The 26,901-nt window shown below is 49.7% G+C and overlaps 3 protein-coding genes across 3 annotated transcripts in view; 1 reads left to right on the top strand and 2 right to left on the bottom strand.

Annotated features, from left to right (window-relative positions):
• Positions 1 to 3,977, bottom strand: part of SLC6A4 (solute carrier family 6 member 4) — a gene marked incomplete at its 5' end in the record, with an annotated part of 18,837 nt that extends 14,860 nt beyond the window's left edge. The window contains 3 exon segments of the mRNA XM_083379674.1: positions 16 to 111; positions 3,694 to 3,771; positions 3,932 to 3,977. Coding sequence (XP_083235800.1) covers positions 16 to 111; positions 3,694 to 3,771; positions 3,932 to 3,977 — 220 coding nt within the window.
• SSH2 (slingshot protein phosphatase 2) overlaps positions 1 to 26,901 on the bottom strand; it is a 471,054-nt gene that overhangs the window by 282,415 nt on the left and 161,738 nt on the right. The gene's annotated exons all lie outside the window — the stretch shown is intronic.
• The window catches only part of CPD (carboxypeptidase D), a 58,854-nt gene continuing 53,483 nt past the window's right edge, over positions 21,531 to 26,901 (top strand). The window contains exons 1-2 of the mRNA XM_083379663.1: positions 21,531 to 22,272; positions 24,638 to 24,885. Coding sequence (XP_083235789.1) covers positions 21,581 to 22,272; positions 24,638 to 24,885 — 940 coding nt within the window. The 5' untranslated portion in view covers positions 21,531 to 21,580. The remainder of the gene's footprint in view (positions 22,273 to 24,637; positions 24,886 to 26,901) is intronic.

The raw sequence follows: 26,901 nt of genomic DNA, 5'->3' as shown, positions 1-26,901 counted from the left end.
ATTCCTCCTCCTGGCCGTGATGCTGAAGGGCGCACCAGAGCGACTGGCTCCGGCCCGCTTCGGTCGCCAGCTCGAAGTCTGCCGTGTTGGCGTTGATGGACAGCTCTAGGCCTGTGGGAGGGAGGGAGGGAGGGGTTCCTCAGAACGACAGAGTTGGAAGGGACCTGGGAGGTCTTCTAGTCCAGCCCCCTGCTCAGGCAGGAGACCCCGGCCTACACCGTGCCAGACAGGTGCCTGTCCCAGTCTCTTCTTGAACCCCTCCGCTGAGGGAAGGAGCACCCACCACTTCTGGTGGCCAGTTGTTCCGCTGATTAGTGGTTCTCACTGTCGGGACATTTCTCCTCGGTTCTGGGATGGATTAGTTTCCATCCGTTTCATCTTGTCCTCCCCACCGTTTACAAACCCCCCTCCCTTCTGGCACTGAGGACCTTCCCTAGTTGGGTCATGAAACGTCTGCAAGGAAACTCCCCAGCTCAGAGAGCACCAAGGACCCCACAGTCCTCCTCCTCCTCCTCCTCCTCCTCCTCCTCCTCTCCTCCCCCTCCTCCTCCTCATCTCCTCCTCCTGTTCTTCCTCCTCCTTCTCCTCCTCTTCCCACATTCCCTTCTGGCACTGATGATGTTCCCTAGTTGGGTCCTGAAACGTCTGCAAGAAAAGAAGCAAGCACCAGGGACCCCTCAATCATCATTGTCGACGTCCTCCTCCTTCTCCTCCCACATTCCCTTCTAGCACTGATGACGTTCCCCAGTTGGGTCATGAAACGTCTGCAAGGAAACTCCCCAGCTCAGAGAGCACCAGGGACCCCACAGTCGTCCTCCTCCTCCTCCTCCTCCCTCCCAGCACTGATGGCGTTCCCTAGTTGGGTCATGAAACGTCAGCAAAAAATACAGCCAAGCTCAGAGAGCACCAAGGACCCCACAGTCCTCCTCCTCCTCCTCCATAAACACCACTCTCTTCTAGCACTGATGATGTGACCTAGTCTGGTAATGAAACGTTTGCAACGAAACCACCCAGCTCAGAGGGCACCAAGGATCCCACAGCCCTCCCCCTCCTTCCCCTCCCTCTCCTCTCTCCCTTTTCTCTTTGTCCTCCTCCCTCTCTACTTCCTCCTCCTGTCCTCCCTTCCACCTCCTTCGCCTCCTCCTCCCCTCCTCCCCCTCTCTTCCTCTCCCGCCCCTCCCCTCCTCCCCTTCCTCCTCCTCCTGCTCCTGCTCCTCCCCCCTTCTAACACTGATGCTCCTTAGTTGGGTCATGAAACATCTGCAAGAAAAGGACCAAGTTTAGAAAGCACCAAGGATTCCACAATCCTTTTCTTCTTCCTCCACCTCCTCCTCCTCCTCCTCCTCCTCCTCCACCTCCCTTCTAACACTGATGATGTTACCCAGTTGGGTCATGAAACGTCTGCAAGGAAACCGTGGAGCTCAGAGAACCCCAATAGTTCAACTCTGAATTACAAGTCTACTTTTCTGTCGGCTTAATGCTATCCCTGTACAGTTCGCACATTTTCCGCTGGTGCCAATTTAAGGCAAATGACGTGGCCATGTTTGCGGTCCAGACGCCACAGAATACGGAAGAACACGGATAGGACAATTCTGCTTCGTGCCAGGTCGTTCCTCGCCTTGGCTCGATTTCCATCCGTTGCTTCTCGTCCTGCCTTCGGGGGCTTTGGAGAACGGGTGGACCCCCCCTCATCCTTGTAGGAGCCCCTCGAATCTTGGAAGAGCGCTATCGTGTCCCCCCCAATCCTTCTCTTCTTTAAACTGGACAGACCCAGTTCCTGCAAGCGTCCTTCATGCCTTCTTCACATTCCCTGCAGGCAGAATCGGTGGTCGGTTGCAGGAAGGAAGAGATCCAACCTTCCGCGATTCCAGACTTTGGTGGAAGGAAAGAGGGCGGGAAGGATGCTCCCTCCCTCTCTGGCCTTCCGACAGGGCCCGAAGACCTGGCTGTGCCAACTGGGCTGGGGTCCCAATGGGGCGCCTCGCTCTGGAGGTGATTAATAGACTGAGATGAGACCCCATCTCTTTCCCGCCTCCCTCCCTCCCTCCCTTCTCATCTCCTTCCTTCCTTTTCATTCCCATCTCCTTCCCTCCTTCCTTCCTTCTCATCTCCTTCTTTCTTTCATTCCTCATCCCCTTCCTTCCTTCTTTCCCATCTCCCTCCCTCCTTCCTTCCTCTTTCATTCCCCATCTCCTTCCTTCCTCCCTCCCTCCCTCCCCCTTCCTTTCCTTCCTATCTTTCTTCTCATCTCCTTCCTTCCTTTTCATTCCCATCTCCTTCCTCCCTCCCTCCCTCCCTTCTCATCTCCTTCCTTCTTTCCCATCTCCCTCCCTCCTTCCTTCTCATCTCCTTCCTTCCTCTTTCATTCCCCATCTCCTTCCTTCCTCCCTCCCTCCTTCTCATTCCCATCTCCTTCCCCATCCTCCTTCCCTCCCTCCCTCTTCCTTTCCTTCCCTCCCTCCCCATCTTCCTCCCTTCCTTCCTTCTCATCTCCTTCCTTCCTTTGATTCCCATCTCCCTCCCTCCTTCCTTCCTTCTCATCTCCTTCCTTTTCATTCCCATCTCCTTCCTTCCTTCCTCCCTCCCTTCTCATCTCCTTCTTTCTTTCATTCCTCATCTCCTTCCCCATCCTCCCTCCCTCCCCTTTCCTTCCCTCCCTCCCTCCCTTCTCATCTCCTTCCTTCCTCTTTCATTCCCCATCTCCTCCCTCCCTCCCTCCTTCTCATTCCCATCTCCTTCCCCATCCTCCCTCCCTCCCTCCCCTTTCCTTCCCTCCCTTCCTATCTTTCTTCTCATCTCCTTCCTTCCTTTTTATTCCCATCTCCCTCCCTCCTTCCTTCCTTCTCATCTCCTTCCTTCCTTTTCATTCCCATCTCCTTCCTTCCTTCTCTTTCCCATCTCCCTTCCTTCCTTCCTTCCTTCCTTCCTTCCTTCCTTCCTTCCTTCCTTCCTTCCTTCTCTCCTTTTCTTCTTTCATTCCCCATCTCCTTCCCCCTCCCTTTCCTTTCCTTTCCTTCCCTCCCTCCCTCCCTCCCTCCCTCCCTTCTCTGCAAATCTTAAAATCAATTTCAGCGTCAGTATTTCTTCTTTCCAGGTTTTCTCTTGATTTTATGGATGGTGAGCCACATAGATTCTAAGGTGGCACAAGAGTTTTAATTAGTTAATTGGAGCTCCAGCAACGGTGCCTTGAACGCCATCAAACATCCAGACCTGCCTCTCCCAGGTCCTTGGGAAAGACTCAGTCTAGGGGAGTTCTCGAAGTAGGGCCACAACAAAATTTCTGTCGCTAAGCGAGACTGTAGTTAAGTGACTTTTGCCCCGTTTTATGACTTCCCTGGCCAGCGCTGTTAAGTGAATCACTGCAGTTGCTAAGTTAGTTAGAGGGCCGTTAAGCGAATCTGGCTTTCCCCCTTCGACTTTGCCCGTCAGGAGGTCACAAAAGGGACACCTTTATGACCCCGGGACGCTGCCACCGTCATAAACGTGAGTCTAGCTGCCGAGCGCCTGAATTTTGACCGCGCCACTGTGGAGATACCACAATGCCCGTAAGGGTGGAAAAACGGCCGTCGTTCATTTTTCTCCCCCCAGTGCTGCTGTAACTTGGAACGGTCCCGAAAGAAACGGTCGTAAGTTGAGGCACAGCTGCGGGCGGACCAAAAACGCCGGATCCCCAGTCTGAACATCTCTCCTTACCTGTGACGACGCCTGGCGCGGTTGCCACAACGAAGAGCAACTTTAGGTAAAGGGCGCCCTCCATTTTCGCGCGGGTTGCTGGGGTGGAAAAGACACAAGGGGGGGAGAACTCTTAATGCTTTCACAGAGTTGAAGGGGGTCCCCCAAATCGTGCACCGCCAGCTGCACCCTAAGGAGGAGAAAGCCCGGCGTGGTCCGATTTTCATTCCAGGAAATCATCCGCCGATAAATTCCATACCTTGCTGCCCTCCTCCGTGCCAACGGTGCCCATTTTTCCCCCCCATCTCCCCTCCAGCACACACACACACACACACACACACACACACACACACACAGACAAGCCCCCCCCCCACCCCAGGCTATCAAAACCCGAAACTCACATAAATGACTGGCACTGGGCGCCCTTCGTCTGAAAAACAGGCCGCTGTGACTGCTCCGTTTTTATAGCTGTCCCAGTTATTGATACGCCTTTATTGCGGTGCGTGGAGAAATGAGTCAGGTGTGCTGAGTTCAAGGTATTACCCACTCAAGGACTTTCTGGGTAAACATTGGGTGCTTCCACCACCACCACCCCTGTTGGGAAGAAGCCCCGGACGATCGTTCTGCTTTTATGGGCCTGGTTGGGACAATGAGTAACGAGCATCCTGCCGGGTTAGTGATTTTGACCTAGCGGGCAGCGAGAAACCTTTCGATAGGCTGGACTTTGTCCCCCCCAAAGAGGACTAGAGGCTTAAGAGAATGAGAGCCAAGAGGCCAAGACATACGAAGAACGGCTGCGGGACTTGGGTTTGGCTAGTCTAAAGAAAAGAAGAAATGGGGGGGACATGATAGCAGCATTCCAGTATCTGAGGGGCTGCCCCAAAGAGGAGGGGGTGAAGGTTTTCTCCAAAGCACCAGAGGGCAGGAGAAGAAGCAACGGATGGAAACTCATCAAGGAGAGAAGCAGCCTGGAATTAAGGAGAAACTTCCTAACAGGAAGACAATTAACCAGTGAAACAGCTTGCCACCAGGAATTGTGGGAGCTACATCACTGGAGGTTTTTAAGAAGAGACTGGACAACCATCTGTCTGAAATGGTACAGGGTCTCCTGCTTGAGTGGGGGCTGGACTAGAAGGCCTCCAACGTCCCTTCCAGCTCTATTCTATTGTGTTCTGTTCTATTCTATTCTATTCTATTCTATTCTATTCTATTCTATTCTATTCTATTCTATTCTATTCTATTCTATTCTATTCTATTCTATTATTTCTTATTCTATTCTATTCTATTCTATTATTTCTTATTCTATTCTGTTCTATATTCTATTCTATTCTATTCTATTCTATTCTATTCTATTTCTTATTCTATTCTATTCTATTATTTCTTAGTCTATTCCATTCCATTCCATTCCATTCCATTCCATTCCATTCCATTCCATTCTATTCTATTCTATTCTATTCTATTCTATTCTATTCTATTATTTCTTACCCCTTCATGGATTACTGCCTTGTCGTGGCGAAGGGGCTTGCGTAATTCAATGAAGCTATGAGCTATGCCGTGCAGGGCCACCCAAGACGGACAGGTCATAGCTGAGAGTTCTGACAAAACGTGATCCACTGGAGAAGGAAATGGCAACCCACTCCAGTATCTTTGCCATGAAAACCCTATGGACAGTACCAAAAGGCAAAACGATATGACGCTGGAAGATGAGCCCCTCAGGTCGGAAGGCGTTCAATATGCTACTGGGGAAGAGCAGAGGGCTAGTACTAGTAGCGCCAGAAAGAATGAAGCGACTGGGCCAAAGCCGAAAGGACGCTCAGCTGTGGATGTGTCTGGTGGTGAAAGGAAAGTCCGATGCTGTAAAGATTTTTTCTCCATAGGAACATGGAATGTAAGATCCATGAATCAAGGAAAGCTGGACGTGGTCAAACAAGAGATGACAAGACTAAACATCGACATCTTAGTATCAGCGAACTAAAATGGACAGGAATGGGTGAATTTAATTCAGATGACCATCAGGTATACTACTGCGGGCAAGAATCCCTCAGAAGAAATGGAGTAGCCTTCATTGTCAATAAAAAAATAGGAAAAGCAATACTGGGATACAATCCTCAAAATGACAGAATGATCTCAGTTCGAATCCAAGGCAAACCATTCAATATCACAGTAGTCCAAGTCTATGCCCCAACCACCGGTGCTGAAGAGGATGAAATTGACCGGTTCTATGAAGCCCTACAGCACCTTATAGAACTAACACCCAAAAATGATGTCCTTATCATCATGGGGGATTGGAATGCTAAAGTAGGAAGCCAAAAGATAACCGGAATAACAGGCAAGTTTGGCCTTGGAGTACAAAATGAAGCAGGGCACAGGCTGATAGAATTTTGTCAAGAGAATACGATGGTCATAGCAAACACTCTTTTCCAACAACCCAAGAGACGGCTCTACACATGGACATCATCAGACGGTCAACACAGAAATCAGATTGACTATGTGCTCTGCAGCCAAAGATGGAGAAGCTCTATACAGTCAGTAAAAACAAGACCAGGAGCTGACTGTGGCTCAGACCATGAGCTTCTCCTTGCAAAGTTTAGGCTTAAACTGAAGAAAGTAGGGAAAAGCACTAGGCCACTCAGGTATGAATTAAATCATATCCCTGTTGAATCCCTGTTTTTTTTTCTCCCGGCTCCAAAGATGGCGGACGTGCTGGGGAGAGCTCCGTAACCCCCGGTTGTAAGGCGTCCCCCCAGGAGCCCCCCAGGGATGTCAATAGACCCCTGGGGTGGGGTGAGTATTTGGGCAGCTGAGATGGGCAATGTGCCGTCCGCGGCCGCCCCGAATCAGCTGTAGGGCTGCCGGACGTCTCCGCCCCACCGCCTGGGCCGTTGGTGGCCGTTGGCGGCCGTTTTAAATGGGGCCATCATCCTCGCCCAGCCTCAGCCTCAGCCGCCTGATCTTCTCTGGGCGGCAGCGGCGTCTCCGATGGATCAAAGGGGACGCCGCAGACCATCTGTGAGGCGGAGGCTGCAGAAGATCAGCTGTAAGGCGGAGGCGGCGAAAGTGAAAGTAAGCACAGCAACAGTCGGTGAGAGCACTCAAAGTCCAAGCCGGTCATCTTCCCCAGGGGGCTGGAAACAGCATCTGGGCGGCGGCGGCGTCTCTGAAGGATCAAGGGAGGCGCCGCAGATCAGCTGTGAGGTGGAGGCGGCTTAGCGAAAGCGAAAGCGGCGAGAGCACCCAAGCCCAAAGCCGGCCATCTACCCAGGGGGCTGGAACAGCGGAGGCGGTTGGCGGTGACATCCTTGGCACACCCTCTGAGCCGCTGCGGCTGCACAGCCAGCAGACTTGCAGCCGACGCCTCCGCTCTACCTCGGCTCACTTAGCCCGCTCCCGAGCAACGGCGGCGTCTCCGTGGATCAGAGGAGGCGCCGCGGATCATCTGTGAGGCGGAGGCAGCGTAGCGAAATCGAAAGCGGTGAGAGCGCCCAAGCCAAAGCCGGCCATCGTCCCAGGGGGCTGGAAACAGCAGAGGCGGTTGGCGGTGACATCTTCGGCACACCCCCTGAGCCGCTGCGGCTGCACAGCCAGCTGACTTGCGGCCGACGCCTCAGCTCTACCTCGGCTCCCCTGGCCCGCTCTCCGGGCAACGGCGGCGTCTCCGAGGATCAATGGAGGCGCCGCGGATCAGCTGGGCGGTGGAAGAGGCGGCAGTGGAGACGACGATGACCGGGACTGCCTCTCCAGGCCCAATCATTCGCCACCCAGGGGCCTTGACAGCGGCGGTAGCGCTGACGGCGTGGCATCTCCAGCCCACCCCCTGTACCGCTGCTGCCGCTACAACCATCCTGTGCGGGGCCGGAGTTGCTGTTCGGCCTCGGCTGCCTAATCTACTCCCGGATAGCGGCGGCGTCTCCGAGTGATCAAGGAGACGCCGCAGGCCAGCTTTACGACGGTAGTGGCAGCGAATGGGTCCCAACGACTCCTCTATGCTCTATACGGCGGAAGCGGCGGCAACGGAGGCGAGGACGGCGGTGACATCCTCCCCGGGCCCCGGTCAACCGTTTTTGCCCAGGGCCCTCTGACAGCGGCGGTAGCGGCGGAGGCGAGGCATCTACGACTCACACCCTGAGCCACCTCTTTGAAGCGCCTTGATCGGAGACGGCATGACACCAGGGACTCCCATACCTCTGGGAGGCCACGCTCTGGACGGTCCCCAACCAATAGGGGCCCATGGAGCTGTGGCCAGGAACAACGCCCAGAGGATCAGGGAGAGAACTGTTTGGGCGGCTGAACCACCAGAGCTGACGCCAATTAATGAATCCCTCCATCTTGCCTTCTACCCACTCTCAACCACCCTTGCCCACTCTCTCCCCACAGGACATAACGGGCCTGGGTGCAAGCCACGGTGGCAGAGTGGCTTGGCCTTACACCTGCAACCCCATAAAGGTGAGAGCTCTATGGGGTTTGCTTCACCCAGAGTACGTTCTGGACCACCCCCGGAAGCAGAGTCACAACCCATTGTGAGAGGATGAGGAATGGCCTGCTTCTGGGGGTTCGCCCGGCCAAGTGGCAGTGGCAGGGCGACGATCCAGAAACGCACCTACCCGACTCGACCCTCCTACAATTCACCATCCAGGGGACTGCCTTCCCGGAACCCCTTATGACTATGCTCGTTCAATACTCCAGCACAGTACTACACGCCCTCAGGGGTTCCCCACTCTCCTGGGTGCGACCCGCCTGCATCACATCCAACCTCGATGACGGGCCCAACCACTGGGCCTCTGAGAGATGGCCGGGCAGGGTCAGGGGCCTCCAGCATAAGCCCAACAAGAGGCCCCTGATTAAGTTCTTAGCTAAGTTTTTTGTGGGGTTAGGGACGGGGGAGGGAGAAGACTATGGTTGCGCGGGAAAGGCACGCCTTCCAGCCACCATAACGCATGCCAGGCCCACGACCATTCGCGACGGCGTACAACGAGGACCAGTCGCCGATAACACCCAGTGGCGTATTGACAAACATCCCATCCCTAGGATGGTGGGGAATGGCAGAAGGTGCACAGACAGAGGGCCATATCATCACCGGGAGTGTCATCTCCGCTCTGTAAAAGCGGTGAGACGCTCCGACCCTCTGTTCTCCCCCGGAGGACCCGGGAGCAAAGGTGCGCCCCCTCCCATGCTAAGGCTGGTCTACCTGAATGCAAGGTCCGTAGCTAACAAAGCCCACCTCATTCGTGACCTAGTGGAGAGCGAGCATGCGGACCTGGCTTGCATCACGGAAACCTGGCTGGGCCCAGAGGGTGGTGTTCCTCTGGTTGACCTCTGCCCGCCAGGTTTCCAGGTGCTGCACCAGCCTCGGACTCATGGGAGGGGTGGGGGAGTGGCAGTTATCATCAGGGAATCCCTTAGCCCGCGAGAGACCACCGTCCCTCAGATGGTCGGGTGTGAGTCTCTCCTACTGAGATACGGCCCAGGGGCGCAGTTGGGCCTGCTGCTGGCGTACCTACCACCTAATCGTGCAGCGGCGGCCCTGCCCGAGCTACTCGATGCCCTCTCAGGGTTGGTGGTTGAATTCCCAAGACTCATGGTCTTGGGCGACTTTAATCTACCGTCCCTGGGAGGATCGTCAGAACTGGCTCGGGAGTTCATGGCTTCCATGGCGGCCATGGACCTGTCGCAAATAATTTCTGGACCGACTCATGAGAGAGGCCACACCCCAGACTTGGTGTTCTTGTCTGGACGGTGGCGTGATGATATCGGTGGGGGCACCACAACTGTTACGCCCCTGTCATGGACCGATCACCACCTCCTGCGGCTAGACTTCCCCCTTGCCACCCCCCACCGTGGGTGCACGGTGCCAGTCAGATGGTACCGCCCTAGGCACCTAATGGACCCTGATAAGTTCCAGGCAGCGCTTAGGGACACGCATGCACTCCCTGCTCACAGCTCGGCGGATGCCTTAGTGGAAGCCTGGGAAAAGGCAGCCACGGAGGCTCTGGACCGAGTTGTACCCTTGTGGCCTCTGACCCGGCGCAGATCCCAGCGAGCCCCATGGTTCACCGAGGAGCTCCGGGGGATGAAGCGTCGGAGACGGGGCCTAGAGAGCCGTTGGAGATCCAGCCGATCCGAATCCGACCGATTGCGACTAAGAATCCTCACCAGGTCTTATCTCGCTGCGATAAGGGTGGCAAAATCCAACTATTTTTCCACCCTCATCGCGTCCGCAGATAATCGCCCGGCTGCCTTGTTCAGGGTGACTCGCTCCCTATTAAACCAAGAGGTGAGGGAGGAACCCTTGCAGGGTCGAGCCGAGGAATTCGGTCAATATCTGCTGGATAAAATTGCTCGGATTCGAACTGGCCTGGACTCCAACTGGGCTGAGATGGAAGAACAAGACATGGACAGTCTTGTCGACGTCATCTGGGATGAATTTGATCCTGTAACTCCTAAGGAAGTGGACAGGATTATGAGAAGGTTGAGCTCCTCCACATGCTTACTGGACCCGTGCCCTTCCTGGCTGGCCTATGCAGCTCGAGAGGGGACACGTGGATGGTTCCTAGCGGTCATCTCTGCTTCTCTGAGTGAGGGTCACTTCCCCACCGCCTTGAAGGAGGCGGTGGTGAGACCTCTCCTCAAGAAGCCCACCTTGGACCCATCCTCTTTAAATAACTTTCGTCCAGTCTCCAATCTTCGCTTCCTTGCGAAGGTTGTTGAGAGCGTGGTGGCGCACCAACTTCCTCAGATCCTGGATGAAGCGGTTTATCTAGACCCGTACCAATCGGGTTTCAGGCCGGGCTACAGCACGGAGACGGCATTGGTCGCTCTGATGAATGATCTCTGGAGAGCCCGGGACAGGGGCTATTCCTCTGTCCTAGTCTTATTAGACCTCTCGGCGGCTTTCGATACCATCGACCATGGTATCTTGCTGCGACGCCTCAGGGGACTGGGAGTGGGAGGCACGGTTCTGCGTTGGTTCTCCTCCTTTCTCCAGGGTCGCTCGCAGTCGGTGCTGACAGGGGGACAGAGGTCGACCCCGAGGCCTCTCGCTTGCGGAGTCCCTCAGGGGTCGGTCCTCTCGCCTCTCCTGTTCAACATCTACATGAAACCGCTGGGTGAGATCATTCGCAGTTTTGGAGTAGGGTTCCATCAGTATGCTGATGACACCCAGCTTTTTATCTCAACTCCAAACAATATCAGTGATGCCCTAGACGTGATGTCCCGCTGCCTGAAAGCGGTCCGGGAATGGATGGGGAGGAACAGGCTTCAACTGAACCCGGACAAGACTGAATGGCTGTACGTTCCGGCAAACCAGGATATTCAGAATGTCCCATTGCTTAACATCGGGGACATGTTACTACGCCCTGTTGATAGGGCCCACAACCTGGGTGTCCTCCTAGACTCGCAGCTCTCCCTAGAAGACCACATAGGAGCTGTGACCAAGGGGGCCTTCTCCCGGGTTCGACTAGTTCGCCAACTACGGCCTTATCTAGACCTGGATTCCTTACGTACAGTCACCCATGCCCTTGTGACCTCTCGCCTAGACTATTGTAACGCTCTCTACATGGGGCTGCCCTTGAGATCCACTCGGAAGCTTCAGCTGGTGCAAAGTGCGGCGGCACGGACACTCTTGGGAGCCTCCCGATACTCCCATATCACACCTCTCCTCTGTGCGCTGCACTGGCTTCCGGTTGCCTTCCGAGTGAAGTTCAAGGTGCTAACAATGACATACAAAGCCCTACATGGCATCGGTCCGGACTACCTACGGGAGCACCTTCTGCCGATGTCAGCACCCCACCGTCCTGTGCGCTCCCACAGAGAGGGCCTCCTCAGGGTGCCACCGCTCAAGGAATGTCGGCTGGTGGCCCCCAGGGGGAGGGCATTCTCAGTGGGTGCGCCGGCCCTCTGGAACAGTTTACCAACCGAAATCCGGATGGCCCCCGACCTCCGTACCTTCCGTCGCGACTTAAAAACTTTCCTGTTCCAGCAGTCCGGCCTGGCATGATAGCGTTAATTGGGGTCCCAGTTTGTTTTCACTATTGTTTTTATTACTTTTTATTGTTCATCTGTATACCTTCCTTCCTCTGTACACCGCCCCGAGTCCCTCGGGAGAAGGGCGGTTTATAAAAACTAATAATAAATAAATAAATAAATATACAGTAGAGGTGACAAATAGATTTAAGGAATTAGATCAGATAGACAGAGTGCCTGAAGAACTATGGACAGAGGTTCGCGACATTGTACAACAGGTAGCAACCAAAACCATCCCAAAGAAAAAGAAATGCAAGAAAGCAAAATGGCTGTCTGAGGAAGCTTTGCAAATAGCTGAGGAAAGGAGGAAAGCGAAAGGCAAGGGAGAAAAACATAGATATGCCCAATTGAATGCAGAATTCCAGAGAATAGCTAGAAGAGATAAGAATGCCTTCTTAAATGAACAGTGCAAAGAAATAGAAGAAAACAATAGAATAGGGAGGACCAGAGATCTTTTCAAGAAAATTGGAGAGATGAAGGGAACATTCCATGCAAAAATGGGCATGATAAAGGACCAAAATGGCAGGGACCTAACAGAGGCAGAAGAGATTAAGAAGAGGTGGCAAAATTACACAGAAGAACTATACAAGAATGAGCTTAACGTCCCAGATAATCACAATGAGGTGGTCACTGACCTCGAGCCAGACATCCTAGAATGTGAAGTAAAGTGGGCCTTAGAAAAGCTGAGCAACAACAAAGCTAGTGGAGGTGACAGTATTCCAGCTGAGCTATTCAAAATCTTAAAAGATGATGCAGTAAAAGTGCTACACTCAATTTGCCAGCAAATTTGGAAAACTCAACAGTGGCCACAGGATTGGAAAAGATCAGTTTACATTCCAATTCCAAAGAAAGGCAGTGCCAAAGAATGTTCAAACTATCGCACCATTGCACTCATTTCTCATGCTAGTAAAGTCATGCTTAAAATTCTACAAGCTAGACTTCAGCAGTATGTGGATCGAGAACTACCAGAAGTACAGGCAGGATTTCGAAGAGGCAGAGGAACTAGAGATCAAATTGCCAACATACGCTGGATCATGGAGAAAGCTAGGGAGTTCCAGAAAAACATCTACTTCTGCTTCATTGACTATGCTAAAGCCTTTGATTGTGTGGATCATAACAAACTGTGGCAAGTTCTTAAAGAGATGGGAGTACCAGACCATCTTATTTGTCTCTTGAGAAACCTATATGCGGGTCAAGAAGCAACAGTGAGAACTGGACACGGAACCACTGATTGGTTCAAAATTGGGAAAGGAGTCCGGCAAGGCTGTATACTGTCGCCCTGCCTATTTAACTTATATGCAGAGCACATCATGAGAAAGGCAGGGCTAGATGAATCAAAAGTTGGAATTAAGATTGCTGGAAGAAATATCAACAACCTAAGATACGCAGATGATACCACTCTAATGGCAGAAAGTGAAGAAGAACTAAAGAGCCTCTTGTTGCGGGTGAAGAAGGAGAGTGCAAAACTTGGGTTGAAACTTAACATTAAGAAAACCAAGATCATGGCATCTGGCCCTCTCAATTCCTGGCAAATAGATGGGGAAGAAATGGAGGTGGTGACAGATTTTGTTTTCCTGGGCTCCAAGATCACCGCAGATGGGGACTGCAGCCAAGAAATTAAAAGACGTTTGCTCCTGGGGAGGAAAGCCATGACAAATCTAGACAGCACACTAAAAAGCAGAGACATCACCCTGTCAACAAAAGTGCGTATAGTCAAGGCTACGGTCTTCCCAGTTGCAATGTATGGCAGTGAAAGTTGGACCATAAGAAAGGCTGAGCGCCAAAGAATGGAGGCCTTTGAACTCTGGTGCTGGAGAAGACTCCTGCGAGTCCCTTGGACTGCAAGGCGATCAAACCAGTCAGTCCTAGAGGAGATCAATCCTGACTGCTCTTTAGAAGGCCAGATCCTGAAGCTAAAACTCAAATACTTTGGCCACCTAATGAGAAGGACTCACTGGAGAAGAGCCTCATGCTGGGAAAGATCGAGGGCAATAGAAGAAGGGGACGACAGAGAATGAGGTGGCTGGATGGAGTCACTGAAGCAGGAGGCCTGAGCTTAAATGGACTCCAGAAGATGGTGGAAGACAGAAAGGCCTGGAGGAACGTTGTCCATAGGGTCGCGATGAGTCGGACACGACTTCGCAGCTAACAACAACAACATTATTTCCTATTCTATTCTATTCTATTCTATTCTATTCTATTCTATTCTATTCTATTCTATTCTATTCATTATTCTATTCTATTGGTTACCAGCATCAAATTTCTGGGTGTGCTGCTAACGAGTAGGCTGGCTTGGTTGCTAAAAAGCGAGAAACTGGTGAAGCGGGCACAGCAGCGCCTGCATTTTCTCCGTCGCATAAGAAAAGCACATCTTCCTTCTCCTGTCCTGACCACTTTCTACAGGGGGACAATTGAGAGCATCCCGTCATACAGCATCACAGTCTGGTTTGGAAGCATCCCTGCTTCGGACAGGAAGGCGGTGCAGAGAGTGGTGAGGACGGCCGAAAAGATCCTTCGCAGTTCCCTCCCTCCCATCCAGGACATGGCACAGAAGCGTTGCTTGAGCAGGGTCCGCAAGATTGTCTGGGACACGACACACCCTCTTCACAACCTGTTTTCCTTGTTCCCTTCTGGGAGGAGGGGGCTCCGTGGCATCCGAAGCAGAACATCCAGATTCAGTCACAGTTTTGTCCTGTACAGCATTAACCTTGTGAACTCTCAAGGTTCCTCCTTCCGTTATATATTCAAGATGGACAGTGTTTAATATTTAATATTTATTTCTTGTGTATAAGTAGGGGTGTGGGTCTATACATATGTTGTATATAGTATGTTTAGGTCTGTGTCATGTCTGTTTCACCGTGAGACCGGGCAACTAAATTTCATTTTTGATGTGTGCCGTTGTGCCCACAGTAAAAAAAAAAGACAATAAAGGTTATCTTATCTTATCTATTATATTATATTAGTAAAGGTAAAGGTTCCCCTGCACATGCGTGCTAGTCGTTTCCGACTCTAGGGTCCGGTGCTCATCTCCGTTTCAAAGCCGAAGAGCCAGCGCTTGTCCGAGGACGTCTCCGTGGTCATGTGGCCGGCATGGCTAGACGCCAAAGGCGCACGGAACGCTGTGACCTTCCCACCGGAGTGGTCCCTATTTTTCTACTTGCATTTTTACGTGCTTTCGAACTGCTAGGTTAGCAGAAGCTGGGACGAGTAACAGGCGCTCACTCTGCTACGCGGCACTCGGGATTCGACCCGCCAAACTGCCGACCTTCTGATCGACAAGCTCAGCGTCCTAACCCGCTAAGCAACCGCGTCTCACATATTATATTATATTATATTATATTATATTATATTATATTATATTATATTATATTATTATATTATTATTATATTATATTATATTATATTATATTATATTATATTATATTATATTATATTATATTATATTATATTACTATTTTAGAGTCAATCCGTCAGAGCTGTTTTGGAAGAGCCCAAGACCTCAGCTGTAGGATTTATTTTATTTCATTTATGTAGCCCTCGTCTTACAACCGTTTGTTTAGTGACTGTTCGAAGTTACGATGGCACTGAAAAAAGTTACTCATGAGTGACTTTCACGCTTAACACCTGTGACCCCATGGCCACGTGATCAAAAATGAGACGCTTGGCCACTGATTCGTATTTATGACGGTCGCAGCATCCCGGAAGGGAATCACACGATCCCTTCTTGCCACCTTCTGACAAGCAAAGTCCGTGGGGCAAGCCGGATTCACTTAACAGCCAGGCTACTAGCGCGGTAACTGCAGTGCGTCACTTAACAACAGTGGCAAGAAAGGTCATAAAATGGAGGAAAACTCACTTAACAACTATCTCCCTTAGAGCAAGAGAAATTTTGGGCGATACATTTTAATTTTCTGGCTGCTTGTCTCCTTGGCGGCCACTAGAGGGAGCTGCAGCACAGGATTTGGGATTCCTAAAGCCATTTTTCTACCTTTGCAGGTGAGCATGAAGTTCAGTGCTACGTTGGAAATAGTAGTTTTGTGTTTTTTCCCCTCAGGTCACAGGGAATCTTCTTCGTCAAAACTGAGAAACAGCACTGCTATTTATGCGGAAGACTTTTGCATTCATTTTGTTGTGAATGAACAACCCAGGGAAAGCTTTAGAACAGTGTCTTCCAAACGTGGCGACTTTGAATATGAGTGGACTTCAACTCCCAGAATCCTCCCAGCCAGCATATGTGGACTTCAATTCCCAGAATCCTCCCAGCCAGCGTATGTGGACTTCAACTCCCAGAATTCCCCACCCAGCATATGTGGACTTCAACTCCCAGAATCCCCCAGCCAGCGTATGTGGATTTCAACTCCCAGAATCCTCCCACCCAGCATATGTGGACTTCCAGAATCCTCCCAGCCAGCGTATGTGGATTTCAACTCCCAGAATCCCCCAGGCAGCATATGTGGACTTCAACTCCCAGAATCCCCCAGCCAGCATATGTGGACTTCAACTCCCAGAATCCTCCTACCCAGCATATGTGGGCTTCAACTCCCAGAATCCCCCAGCCAGCATATGTGGACTTCAACTCCCAGAATCCTCCCAGCCAGCATATGTGGACTTCAACTCCCAGAACCCTCCCAGCCAGCGTATGTGGACTTCAACTCCTAGAATTCCCCAGCCAGTGTGCCTGGCTGAGGAATTCTGGGAGTTGAAGTCCAGAAGTCAAAAAAGGGCTTAAGTGTTGACACCAAGGGTGTGAAGACCCAAGTCAGTTCGGGGAAAGTTAGTTGGCTCAAAGATTTCGAAGGAAAAGCTAAACCAGCTGCAGCTTTGGGTCTCTTGTGGGAACAGAACTGCACAATTCAACAGCCAGGATTAGCTCGGTGTCCTTTGTTTCGAAACACTTGGCAGCAGCCAGTCGGAAAAAGCTGTGCCCTGTGACCGCTCATATTACCGCTTCGTTTTTCAAGTTATGGTCTTAGCCAGAAGCCTCCTCAAAACAGATTACAGATTAATAAAAAATAAAACAATCCAAAAACACAGAAGCCAGAAAGAGAAATGAAACACGCGCTGGGGAACTGACAGTGAGGATTATTAACCAGTGGAACTCCTGGCCTCCAGAAGCTGTGAATGCTCCAACACTGGAGGTTTTTAAGAAGAAACCGGACAGCCATTTTGTCTGAAATGGTGTAGGGTTTCCTGCCTGAGCAGGGGGTTGGACTAGATGACCTCCAAGGTCCCTTCCAACTCTGTTATTCTACTCTACTCTACTCCTCTTTTGAATTTTATATACTGTTTTTTCTTTTATGCTTTTATTCGTCGCTGCCGAGTACCTCTGTGAGAGACATGGGTGATTCTTAATGACAAATAAAATAAAATATAAAGCTGTTAGTTGAATAGGTAGCGAAAGGGAGGGTGTGTGTGAAATATTGAAGCCAGTTTTGATCACCACAATATAAAAAAGATTTTGAGACTCTGGAAAGAGAGCAGAGAAGAGCAACAAAGATGATCAGGGGACTGGAGGCTAAAACATACAAAGAATGGGGACTGGGTATGTCTAAACCAGGGGTAGGCAACCTCGGTTCTTTTATGACTCGTGGACTTCAACTCCCAGAATTCCTGAGCCAGCATGGCTCAGCTTGTAAACCTCTCCCTTTTCCCTCAGCATGGTTGGCTCAGGAATTCTGGGAGTTGAAGTCCACAAGTCATAAAGTGGCCTAGGCCTAGGCCAGGGGTAGGCCATCTTGGCTCTTTTATGACTTGTGGACTTCAACTCCCAGAATTCCTGAGCCAGCATGGCTCAGCTTGGAAACCTCTCCCTTTTCCCTCAGCGTGGTTGGCTCAGGAATTCTGGGAGTTAAAGTCCACGAGTCATAAAAGAGCCGAGGTTGCCTATCCCTGGTTTAAAGTAACTAAGAGAAGGGCAAGGGGTGACACGATAGCAGTGTCCCAACATCTCAGGGGCTCCCCCAAAGAAGAGGGAGTCAAGCTATTCCCCAAAGCGCCCAAAGGCAGGAGAAGAAGCAACGGATGGAAACTAGTCAAGGAGAGAAGCAACCTGGAACTAAGGAGAAACTTCCTAACAGTGAGAACAATTCACCAGTGGAACAACCTGCCTCCAGAAGCTGTGAATGCTCCAAGACTGGAAGTTTTCAAGAAAAGATTGGACAGCCCTTTGTCTGAAATGGTATAGGGTCTCCTGCCTGAGCAGGGGGTCGGACTAGATGACCTCCAAGGTCCCTTCCGACTCTGTTAGTCTTAAGAGTCTATGAATTGACGCCCACTGGGAACCATTCATCCTGCAGCATTTGCTTGTGCAGCCTTTGGAACTAACAGCCTCTGCAGAGGAAGCCTCCAGCCAACGCAGCGGATAAAATCAGAAATCAAGGGAGGTGGGGAGAAGGGCGGTATATAAATAAAATTATTATTATTATTATTATCCTTCGCCCTCAAGCTGCAGTTCCAGGCAAAAGGGGTAAAAGCCAGATTCGAAACTCTGGATGAAAATCCCAAGACATCTGCGTTGTTTTTCCACAGACCGGAAGGAATTAATCGCAGCCGCTCGCATCCGGCACGGAACCGAATGCCGAACAAGGATCGAAGAGGAAAGGGGATCTAGATATAGAATAAGTGGAAGGAGAGCTAGCTTGCTCTGCTCTACCCTCGCCCTCTTAGATCTGGTTTCAAACCGGTGTGAAGGGCAAAGGCTGCATCAGGGAAAAAGCCAGCCTAAAGGGGCGCTCGTGCTGAATTCCCCCCCCCGCCCCTAATTTCATCTTGAAAAAATATGGTGTCTTTAGCACGGGGGTGTGTGTGTCTAACCTTGACAGCTTTAAGACCTGTGGACTTCAGCTCCCAGAATTCCCCAGCCAGCCAGCTGGGGAATTCTGGGAGTTGAAGTCCACGGGTCTTAAAAAGTTACCAAGGTTGGACACCCCTGGTTTAAATCGTATTTTTTTTCCTTACGCAATCAGACACCCTTTTTTCCTGGACCAATGTTCCTTGCTCACGGGGAATTCTGGGAGTTGAAGTCCACAGGTCTTAAAAAGTTGCCAAGGTTGGACACCCCTGGTTTAAATCGTATTTTTTTTCCTTACGCAATCACACACCCTTTCCTGGACCAATGTTCCTTGTTCATGGGGAATTCTGGGAGTTGAAGTCCACAGGTCTTAAAAAGTTGCCAAGGTTGGACACCCCTGGTTTAAATCATTTTTTTTCCTTATGCAATCACACACCCTTTTTTCCTGGACCAATCTTCCTTGCTCACGGGGAATTCTGGGAGTTGAAGTCCACAGGTCTTAAAAAGTTGCTAAGGTTGGACACCCCTGGTTTAAATCGTATTTTTTTTCCTTACGCAATCTGACACGCTTTTTTCCTGGACCAATGTTCCTTGCTCACGGAGAATTCTGGGAGTTGAAGTCCACGGGTCTTAAAAAGTTGACAAAGTTGGACATCCCTGATTGAAATCATATTTTTTTCTTATGCAATCAGACACCCTTTTTTCCTGGACCAATCTTATTTATTTTTATTTATTTATTTAATTAGTTTTCTATACCGCCCTATTCCCGAAGGACTCAGGGCGGTTTACAGGGCAATATTTAAAAGACAATGCAAATTAAGATAAAAATAGAATTAAAAGAATTAAATTAATAATAGCCCAACAATAAAACAATGTTAAAACTTAAAACTAAAACCCCCCTCAGTCCAGGCCAGATAGATCGAAAAGCCAGGTTTTCAGCTCCCGGCGAAACGAGCGCAGGTCGGGGGCAATCTTCCTTGCTCACGGGGAATTCTGGGAGTTGAAGTCCACGGGTCTTACAGTTGCCCAATTAGCGTGCTGATGCTCAGAGGCGCAACGACAGAAGATGAATAATGCAACTGATTCCAAACGTCTTTGGACTTAGTTTCTCCCCAAGAGACAGCAAGCCGCCGGGGCTAAATTAAAAGTAAACGCAGGCACAGGCCAATTGCGTGTTGTTACGCCGCTCTTCAATGGCTTCTAGAGAAAACAGCTCCCCATCTGGGTCTCTCGTCTCGGGGGGGGGGGTGAGTCAACACAGCAGGCCCTTTGTCTTGGATGTGTTTTGATTTTTTTTTTAATTTATGTGTCGCCCATCTCAACTGGAAGGCTTACCCTCAATAAAGGCAACAGGATAATAATAATAATAAGTTGGAAGGGACCTTGGAGGTCATCTAGTCCAACCCCCTGCTCAGGCAGGAAACCTTATACCATTTCAGACAAATGGCTGTCCAGTCTCTTCTTAAAAACCTCCAGTGTTGGAGAATTCACAGCTTCTGGAGGCAAGGAGTTCCCCTGGTTAATTGTTCAGACTGTCAGGAAGTTTCTCCTTAGTTCCAGGTTGCTTCTCTCCTTGACTAGTTTCCATCCGTTGCTTCTCATCCTGCTTTCAGGTGCTTTGGAGAATAGCTTGACTCCCTCTTCTTTGGGGCAGCCCCTGAGATATTGGAAGACTGATATCATGTCACCCCTCACCCTTCTCTTCATTAAACTACACATACCCAATTCCAGCAACCGTTCCCTATATGTTTTAGCCTCCAGCCCCCTAATCATCTTTGTTGCTCTTCTCTGGATAAGACATGGAAACAATGAACGTATCCGAAGCAGAACATCCAGATTCAGCCATAGTTTCATTCCATGCAGCATTAACTTTGTGAACTCTTAGGCTTCCTCCTTCCGTTATATATGCAAGATGGACAGTATTTAATATTTAATATTTATTTCTTATGTATAAGTAGGGGTGTGGGTCTATACATATGTGTATATAGTACAATTAGGTGTGTGTCATGTATGTGTACACTTCGAGAGCAAGCAACTTTCGTTTTTAATGTGTGCCAATGTGCCGACGGTAAAAAAAAAATGACAATAAAGGTTATCTATCCATCCATCCATCCATTTCTCGCAGTTACAACTTTTGTAGCAACCCCAAGATCACGTAATCAAAATTCTGATGCTTATGACTTCATACTTCCGACCATCTCAAGGTGATGTGACCCCCTTTTGTGACCTTCTGACCAGCAAAGTCAAGGGGGAAGCGAGATTCACTTAACAACTGGGTTACTCACTTATCGACTGCAATGATTCACTTAACAATTGTGGCAAGAACGGTCGTAAAAGTGGGCAAAACACACTTTAACAACAGAAACGGTGGGGTCCATTGTGTCGTTAAGTCGCTGACTACCTGTCAGGCACTAAAAATAACTTAAAACTTATTTTTCAGAGAATCTTGCCTTTAGCGTGAAAAAAATTAAAAACCCCCGCTATTTTTTAAACTGTTGAAAAAAAGATTTGAAAAAAAAAATAGAACGTTTTCCAGATTTCCCCATTCCGACGTGACTACACCGTTCACGTGAAAAGCTCGGGTTGCATCTTTAGCTCCGCCCGCCTCCACCTGTTACCGCACCTCTCATTGGTCGCTATCTTTGCTTATTCCCGCCTGCCTCTCCTTGAACCGCCCTCGACCCCGCCCCTCTTACGTCACTTACTCCACCCCGGCTGTCCACGTATCGCTCCCAATTGCTTACCTACCTTGCGGTGATTACGCCGATGAACCTCGGCAACTTTAAGACTTGTGGACTTCAACTTCCAGAATTCCTCAGCCAGCTTTGCTGGCTGAGGAATTCTGGGAGTTGAAGTCCACAAGTCTTAAAGTTGCCAAGGTTGAGGGCCCCTGCTTCAATTGGCCTTCCGCCTCTAGCACAGTGGCCACCTGAGAAGCTCCATAACTGTTTCCCATTGGCTACTTTTTATGCCCCTTTCTGATTGGCCGGCCGCTCTCCTCCGGGCCGTCCAATCGGCTGTCGAGTTACCTCAGGAGCATTTCCCTCGCTCGGGTTGAGGCGGCGGCTGAGGCGGCGAGCCGTCAGAAGCGAAGCGGCGATGGCGGCGAGTCGGAGCCGGCGCGGCGCGGCTTGGAAGCCGTGGTTGCAGCTCCTCCTGCTGCTCTCGTGGCGGTGCGGCGCGGCCCGGGCGGCGGCGCACATCAAGAAGGCGGAGGCCGCCTCGTCGTCGTCGTCTTCTTCTTCCTCGGAGGCCCCGCGCTACTTGGACGAGGCCGAGCTGGGCGAGACGCTGAGGCGGCTGGCGGAGGAAGAGGCGCCGCGCGGCCTGGCCAGGCGCTTCTCCATCGGCCGCTCCAGCCAAGGGCGCGAGCTCTGGGTGCTGCGCCTCAGCGAAGGGCTCCCGGAGCTGGGCGCCGGCGCCGGCGGCGGGCCTCCCATGGCGGGCCGCCCTCAGGTGAAGCTGGTGGCCAACATGCACGGCGACGAGGCGCTGGGCCGCCAGTTGCTGGTGCGCCTGGCCCGCGAGCTGGTGGCCGGCTGGGCCCGCGGGGAGCCCCGGGCGCGCCGCCTGCTCGGCGCCACCGACCTCTTCCTCCTGCCCAGCCTGAACCCGGACGGCTTCGCGCGCGCCCGCGAGGGGGACTGCCGGGGCGACGGCGGGCGGGAGAACGGGCGCGGCCTCGACCTCAACCGCAGCTTCCCCGACCAGTTCGGGTCGGGCGCCCCCCAGCCGGACCTGGCCGCCGTGCCCGAAGTGCGGGCGCTGATGGAGTGGATGCGGCGCAACCGGTGAGGCGCACGTGGGGGGCGGGGTCTGCTCGTGGAAGCGCCGCCTCCTTCCTAGCTGGGGCCCCGCCCCTCCCCGCCTCTATACGCCTACCCGTGTACAGTATGTGTGGGTGTGGGTGTATATATATATGTGCGTGCACGTGTATATGTGGGGTGTGTGTGAATATCTTTGTGTATACCGGCATGTGACTGTGTGTGTGTGTATGCATGTGTGTGTGTGTGCGCGTGCGTACATGTGTGTGCGTGTGTGTGTATATATGTGGGGTGTGTGAATGTGTATACGGGCATGTGACTGTGTGTGTATGCATATATATATGTGTGGGGGGGTATATGTGCATGTGTGTGTATATAGGGTGTGTGTGAATATGTTTGTGTATACCGGCATATGACTCTGTGTGTGTATGCATGTGTATATATATGTGTGGGTATATGTGCATGTGTGTATATATGTGTGGGGTGTGTGTGTGAATATGTTTGTGTATACAGGCATGTGACTGTGTATGCATGTGTATATATATCTCAGAAGGGTATGGCTGACTGATGAAAACTAATAAGTTTGAAATGCATATCAGTCTCCCTTAATTCTTTGTTAACAATTTAAAATTTACACAAATATGAGCTGTCACCGGTGTGACTACTGCCTGTCGATGGCCTTCAGGTTAGGCTGACACAGGAAATAAAGATTTGTCCCATGTTTGGGGCCTAGCAAGGTAATCTAAAAATAGTTAACAAGCATTTGACATATATATATATATATATATATATATATATATATATATATATATATATATATATATATATATATATATATATATATATATATATATATATATATATATATATGTGGGTATATGTGCATGTGTGTGTATATGTGTGGGGGGGGTGTGTGAATATGTTTGTGTATACCGGCATGTAACTGTGTGTGTATGCATGTGTATATATATGTGTGTGGGTATATGTGCATGTGTGTGTATATATGTGTGGGGTGTGTGTGAATATGTTTGGGTATACTGGCATGTGACTGTGTGTGTGTGTGTTTGTGTGTGTGTCTGTCTGTGTGTGTGTATTACGTGCAGAGCTTTTTTTGTAAAAGAAAAAGGTGCCGGAACTCACCCATGTCATACAACCCTCCTTGCCTACCCTACAAGGTTCCATCCAAAAAAGGTGCCGGAACTCCATTCTGAGCGTTCTATGACAAAAAAAGCCCTGATTACGTGTATATGTATGTATATGTATATATGGCATCTGGTGCTCTCTGAGCTTGTTGTGTTGCAGACCTTTCATGTCCCTAACTAGGTGACATCATCAGTGCTAGTAAGGGGTGCTGTTTGCTGCTCGTTTATATGGTGTCTTGCCTGTCTGGGTGGGTGGGGGGAGGTCTTAGGGATTCTTTGGTTGGGCTGTTTACTAATGACTCGTGGACTTCAACTCCCAGAATTCCTGAGCCAGCAGGACACCAGAATATGTAAACGGACAGCAAACAGCACTCCTTACTAGCACTGATGATATTACCTAGTTAGGGTCATGAAACATCTGCAAGAAAACAAGCAAGCTCAGAGAGCACCAAGGACCCCTCATTTCAACCCTGCACTACAAATATTCTCCTTCATTGATTAGATATACGTGTGTGTGTGTGTATAAAGTAAATTCTATTTGTTAGATTTCTGCCCACCTTTATTACTCTATAAGATAGATAACCTTTGTTATCATTTTCCTGTATACCCAGTGGCACATATTAAAATGAACTGCAATAGCTCAAGACCATGAACGTACCTAATACTCCTCCTTCCTCCTGTTTTCCCCAAGATAACAACCCAGCTGCCTTTCATGACTAATACAGGGCTAGAACTCACTGTCTTTTGATGCTAGATGAATCTCTATAAGTCGTGGTCGTCCCAAAGGTGCTTTTCAAAAAGTAACCGGACTTTCTTGGGGTTTTTTTTCCTCCTTGAAAATGGTTTGCATCTGATCCAAGTACTGAAGAAGCGCCTTGGATGAGAAGTGAAATGTTTTCAAGGGGGGACAAAAAACCATAGGAAGTCCAGTTGCTTTCTGAAAAGCACCTTTGGGTCTTTTAATACTGGCTTGCTTAGCACTGAAAATCCTCAGAATGTTCATCTCCTTTTTGTACTGTTGGAAAGAAGGTGACTTTTAAATAAGGTTAGAATCCTCCTCTTCTGCTGCAATGGATCCATTATGTTTAGGGCAGCGTTTCCCAACCTTAGGAACTTGAAGATGCGTGGACTTCAACTCCCATAGCTGGCTGGGGAATTCTGGGAGTTGAAGTCCACGCATCTTCAAGTTCCTAAGGTTGCTGGGATTTTGATGAGTGACATTCTGTTTTTTTTTTTTTTTTAAAAAACAGATTTGTGCTTTCTGGGAACTTCCACGGGGGAACTGTTGTTGCAAGCTATCCCTTTGACGACTCAAAGTCGCACCAGTCCTCTGGGATATACAGTAAATCTGCCGATGATGAGGTTTTCAAATACCTGGCCAAAGCCTACGCATCCAACCACCCAATCATGAAAACAGGCACCCCAAACTGTCCTGGAGAAGAGAAAGAAACTTTCAAAGACGGCATCACCAATGGAGCTCAGTGGTATGATGTAGAAGGTGGGTTGAATTGATTGGCAGCTAATTGATCGGAGCCATTGGCTGTAGAGCAGCATAGATACGTTAGAGATAAACTGCCTTATATATGCTGCTGAAAAGAGAGTAGCCTAGCAACAAGATCTGTGTTGGCTATTGATTCTGTTCGTTTAAATGTCATTGTCGTACAGTAGAGCAATATATCAAGAAACCATCAGGTTTAACTCTTGTGGAGCATATGTTAAGCTGAAGCACTTGTGTATGGCTTGTTTGGGCATATTGCAACTGGTTAAGGTATCCCCCCCCTACACACACTCACCCACAAAGCTAGAAGAATGCTCTATGTTCCATGTAATGGATGCAGTTGCTCTTATTCTAACTAATACAGGAGACAGGTTGTCCTTCAAGTAACCAGGCCCCGTGGAATGTAGGCTTTATGAGTAATAACCAGCACTTCGAATTGTAGTCGGAAATAAACCATCAAACCAGTGCAGCTTATGAAGCAGAAGTGTTACGTGGGCATATTGAGTCATGCCCACCCCTTAGCACTTAGCACCAGTTGAGGTTTCTAAGGAGGGGTATCTTCAAGGGTAGCCCTAGGTAGAGTGTGCTGCAGTAGTCAAGTTGCAGACTGACAAGGGATGAGTGATGGTCTGAAGGTCGCTTTGATCCAGCAAACAGTGAAACTCAATGATGTCATACCCACCCCTGCACTTAGCACCAGTTGAAGTTTCTAGGGGGGTATCTTCAAGGGCAGCCCTGTATAGAATGTGCTGCAGTAGTCAAGCTGCGAGCTGACAAGGGATGAGTGATGGTCTGAAGGTTGCTTTGATCCAGCAAACAGTGAAACTCGATGTTGTTATTGTTGTTGGAAGGGACTTCGGAGTCCATCTAGTCCATCCCCCTGCTCAGGCAGGAAACCCTATATCATTTCAGACAAATGGCTCTCCAGTCTCTTCCTAAAACCCTCCAGTGTTGGAGCATTCACCACCTCTGGAGGCAAGGAGTTCCACAGGTTAATTATTCTAACTGTCAGGAAGTTTCTCCTTAGTTCCAGGTTGCTTCTCTCTATTGTTGTTGTTGTTGTTGCTGTTGCTGTTGTTGGAAGGGACTTCGGAGTCCATCTAGTCCATCCCCCTGCTCAGGCAGGAAACCCTATATCATTTCAGACAAATGGCACTCCAGTCTCTTCTTAAAACCCTCCAGTGTTGAAGCATTCACCACCTCTGGAGGCAAGGAGTTCCACAGGTTAATTATTCTAACTGTCAGGAAGTTTCTCCTTAGTTCCAGGTTGCTTCTCTCTATTATTGTTGTTGTTGTTGCTGTTGTTGGAAGGGACTTTGGAGTCAATCTAGTCCAACCCCCTGCTCAGGCAGGAAACCCTATACCATTTTAGACAAATGGCTGTCCAGTCTCTTCTTAAAAACTTCCAGTGTTGGAGCATTCAGAGCTTCTGGAGGCAGGTTGTTACACAATATCTGCCTAGGTGATTAGATCCTGCTGGATTGGCACACTTCCAGTTCCTTCAATTAAATATTTATTGGAAACCTGGAAACCTGTCTTCCGTAGCGGAACCTAAAGAATGAGGTTCCCCCCCCCACAAAGAACTAGATGACCCCTACTCTGGTGTTGCTTGTAAGAACCATGAATTCTTGATTATTCATCCAGGCCTTTCACAAGACCCAGGCTTCTGCAGCAATAATTTATGAAATACTCAACTTCCAGGAAAGATTGCAAAAGCATGTAAAAGAGTAGGTAAACAAGGAGAATATTATCTTCCAATCTTATGAGTAGTAAGGTTTCTTTATGAAGAAAAGTAGATATCTTTTGGCATTTAACACAGTAGAAAAAAATTACAAAATCTGTTGTGCTCATGTTTATTTCTGACATATGTTCATGGCTAATTATCTGCTTTGGGTTTTGCTGTTAATTGAACAAAGGATCGCACATACTGTATGTTATGCCAATTGTTCAGTTAGTTAAAATAATTTGTGATCCTAAAAATACATTCAGCATCACAAAGAATAACTAAAATCTAAC

The sequence above is a fragment of the Vipera ursinii genome, assembly GCF_947247035.1.
Source record: "Vipera ursinii genome assembly, chromosome: 1".
Taxonomy (NCBI): domain Eukaryota; kingdom Metazoa; phylum Chordata; class Lepidosauria; order Squamata; family Viperidae; genus Vipera; species Vipera ursinii.
This window is presented reverse-complemented; position numbering and strand designations above follow the sequence as displayed.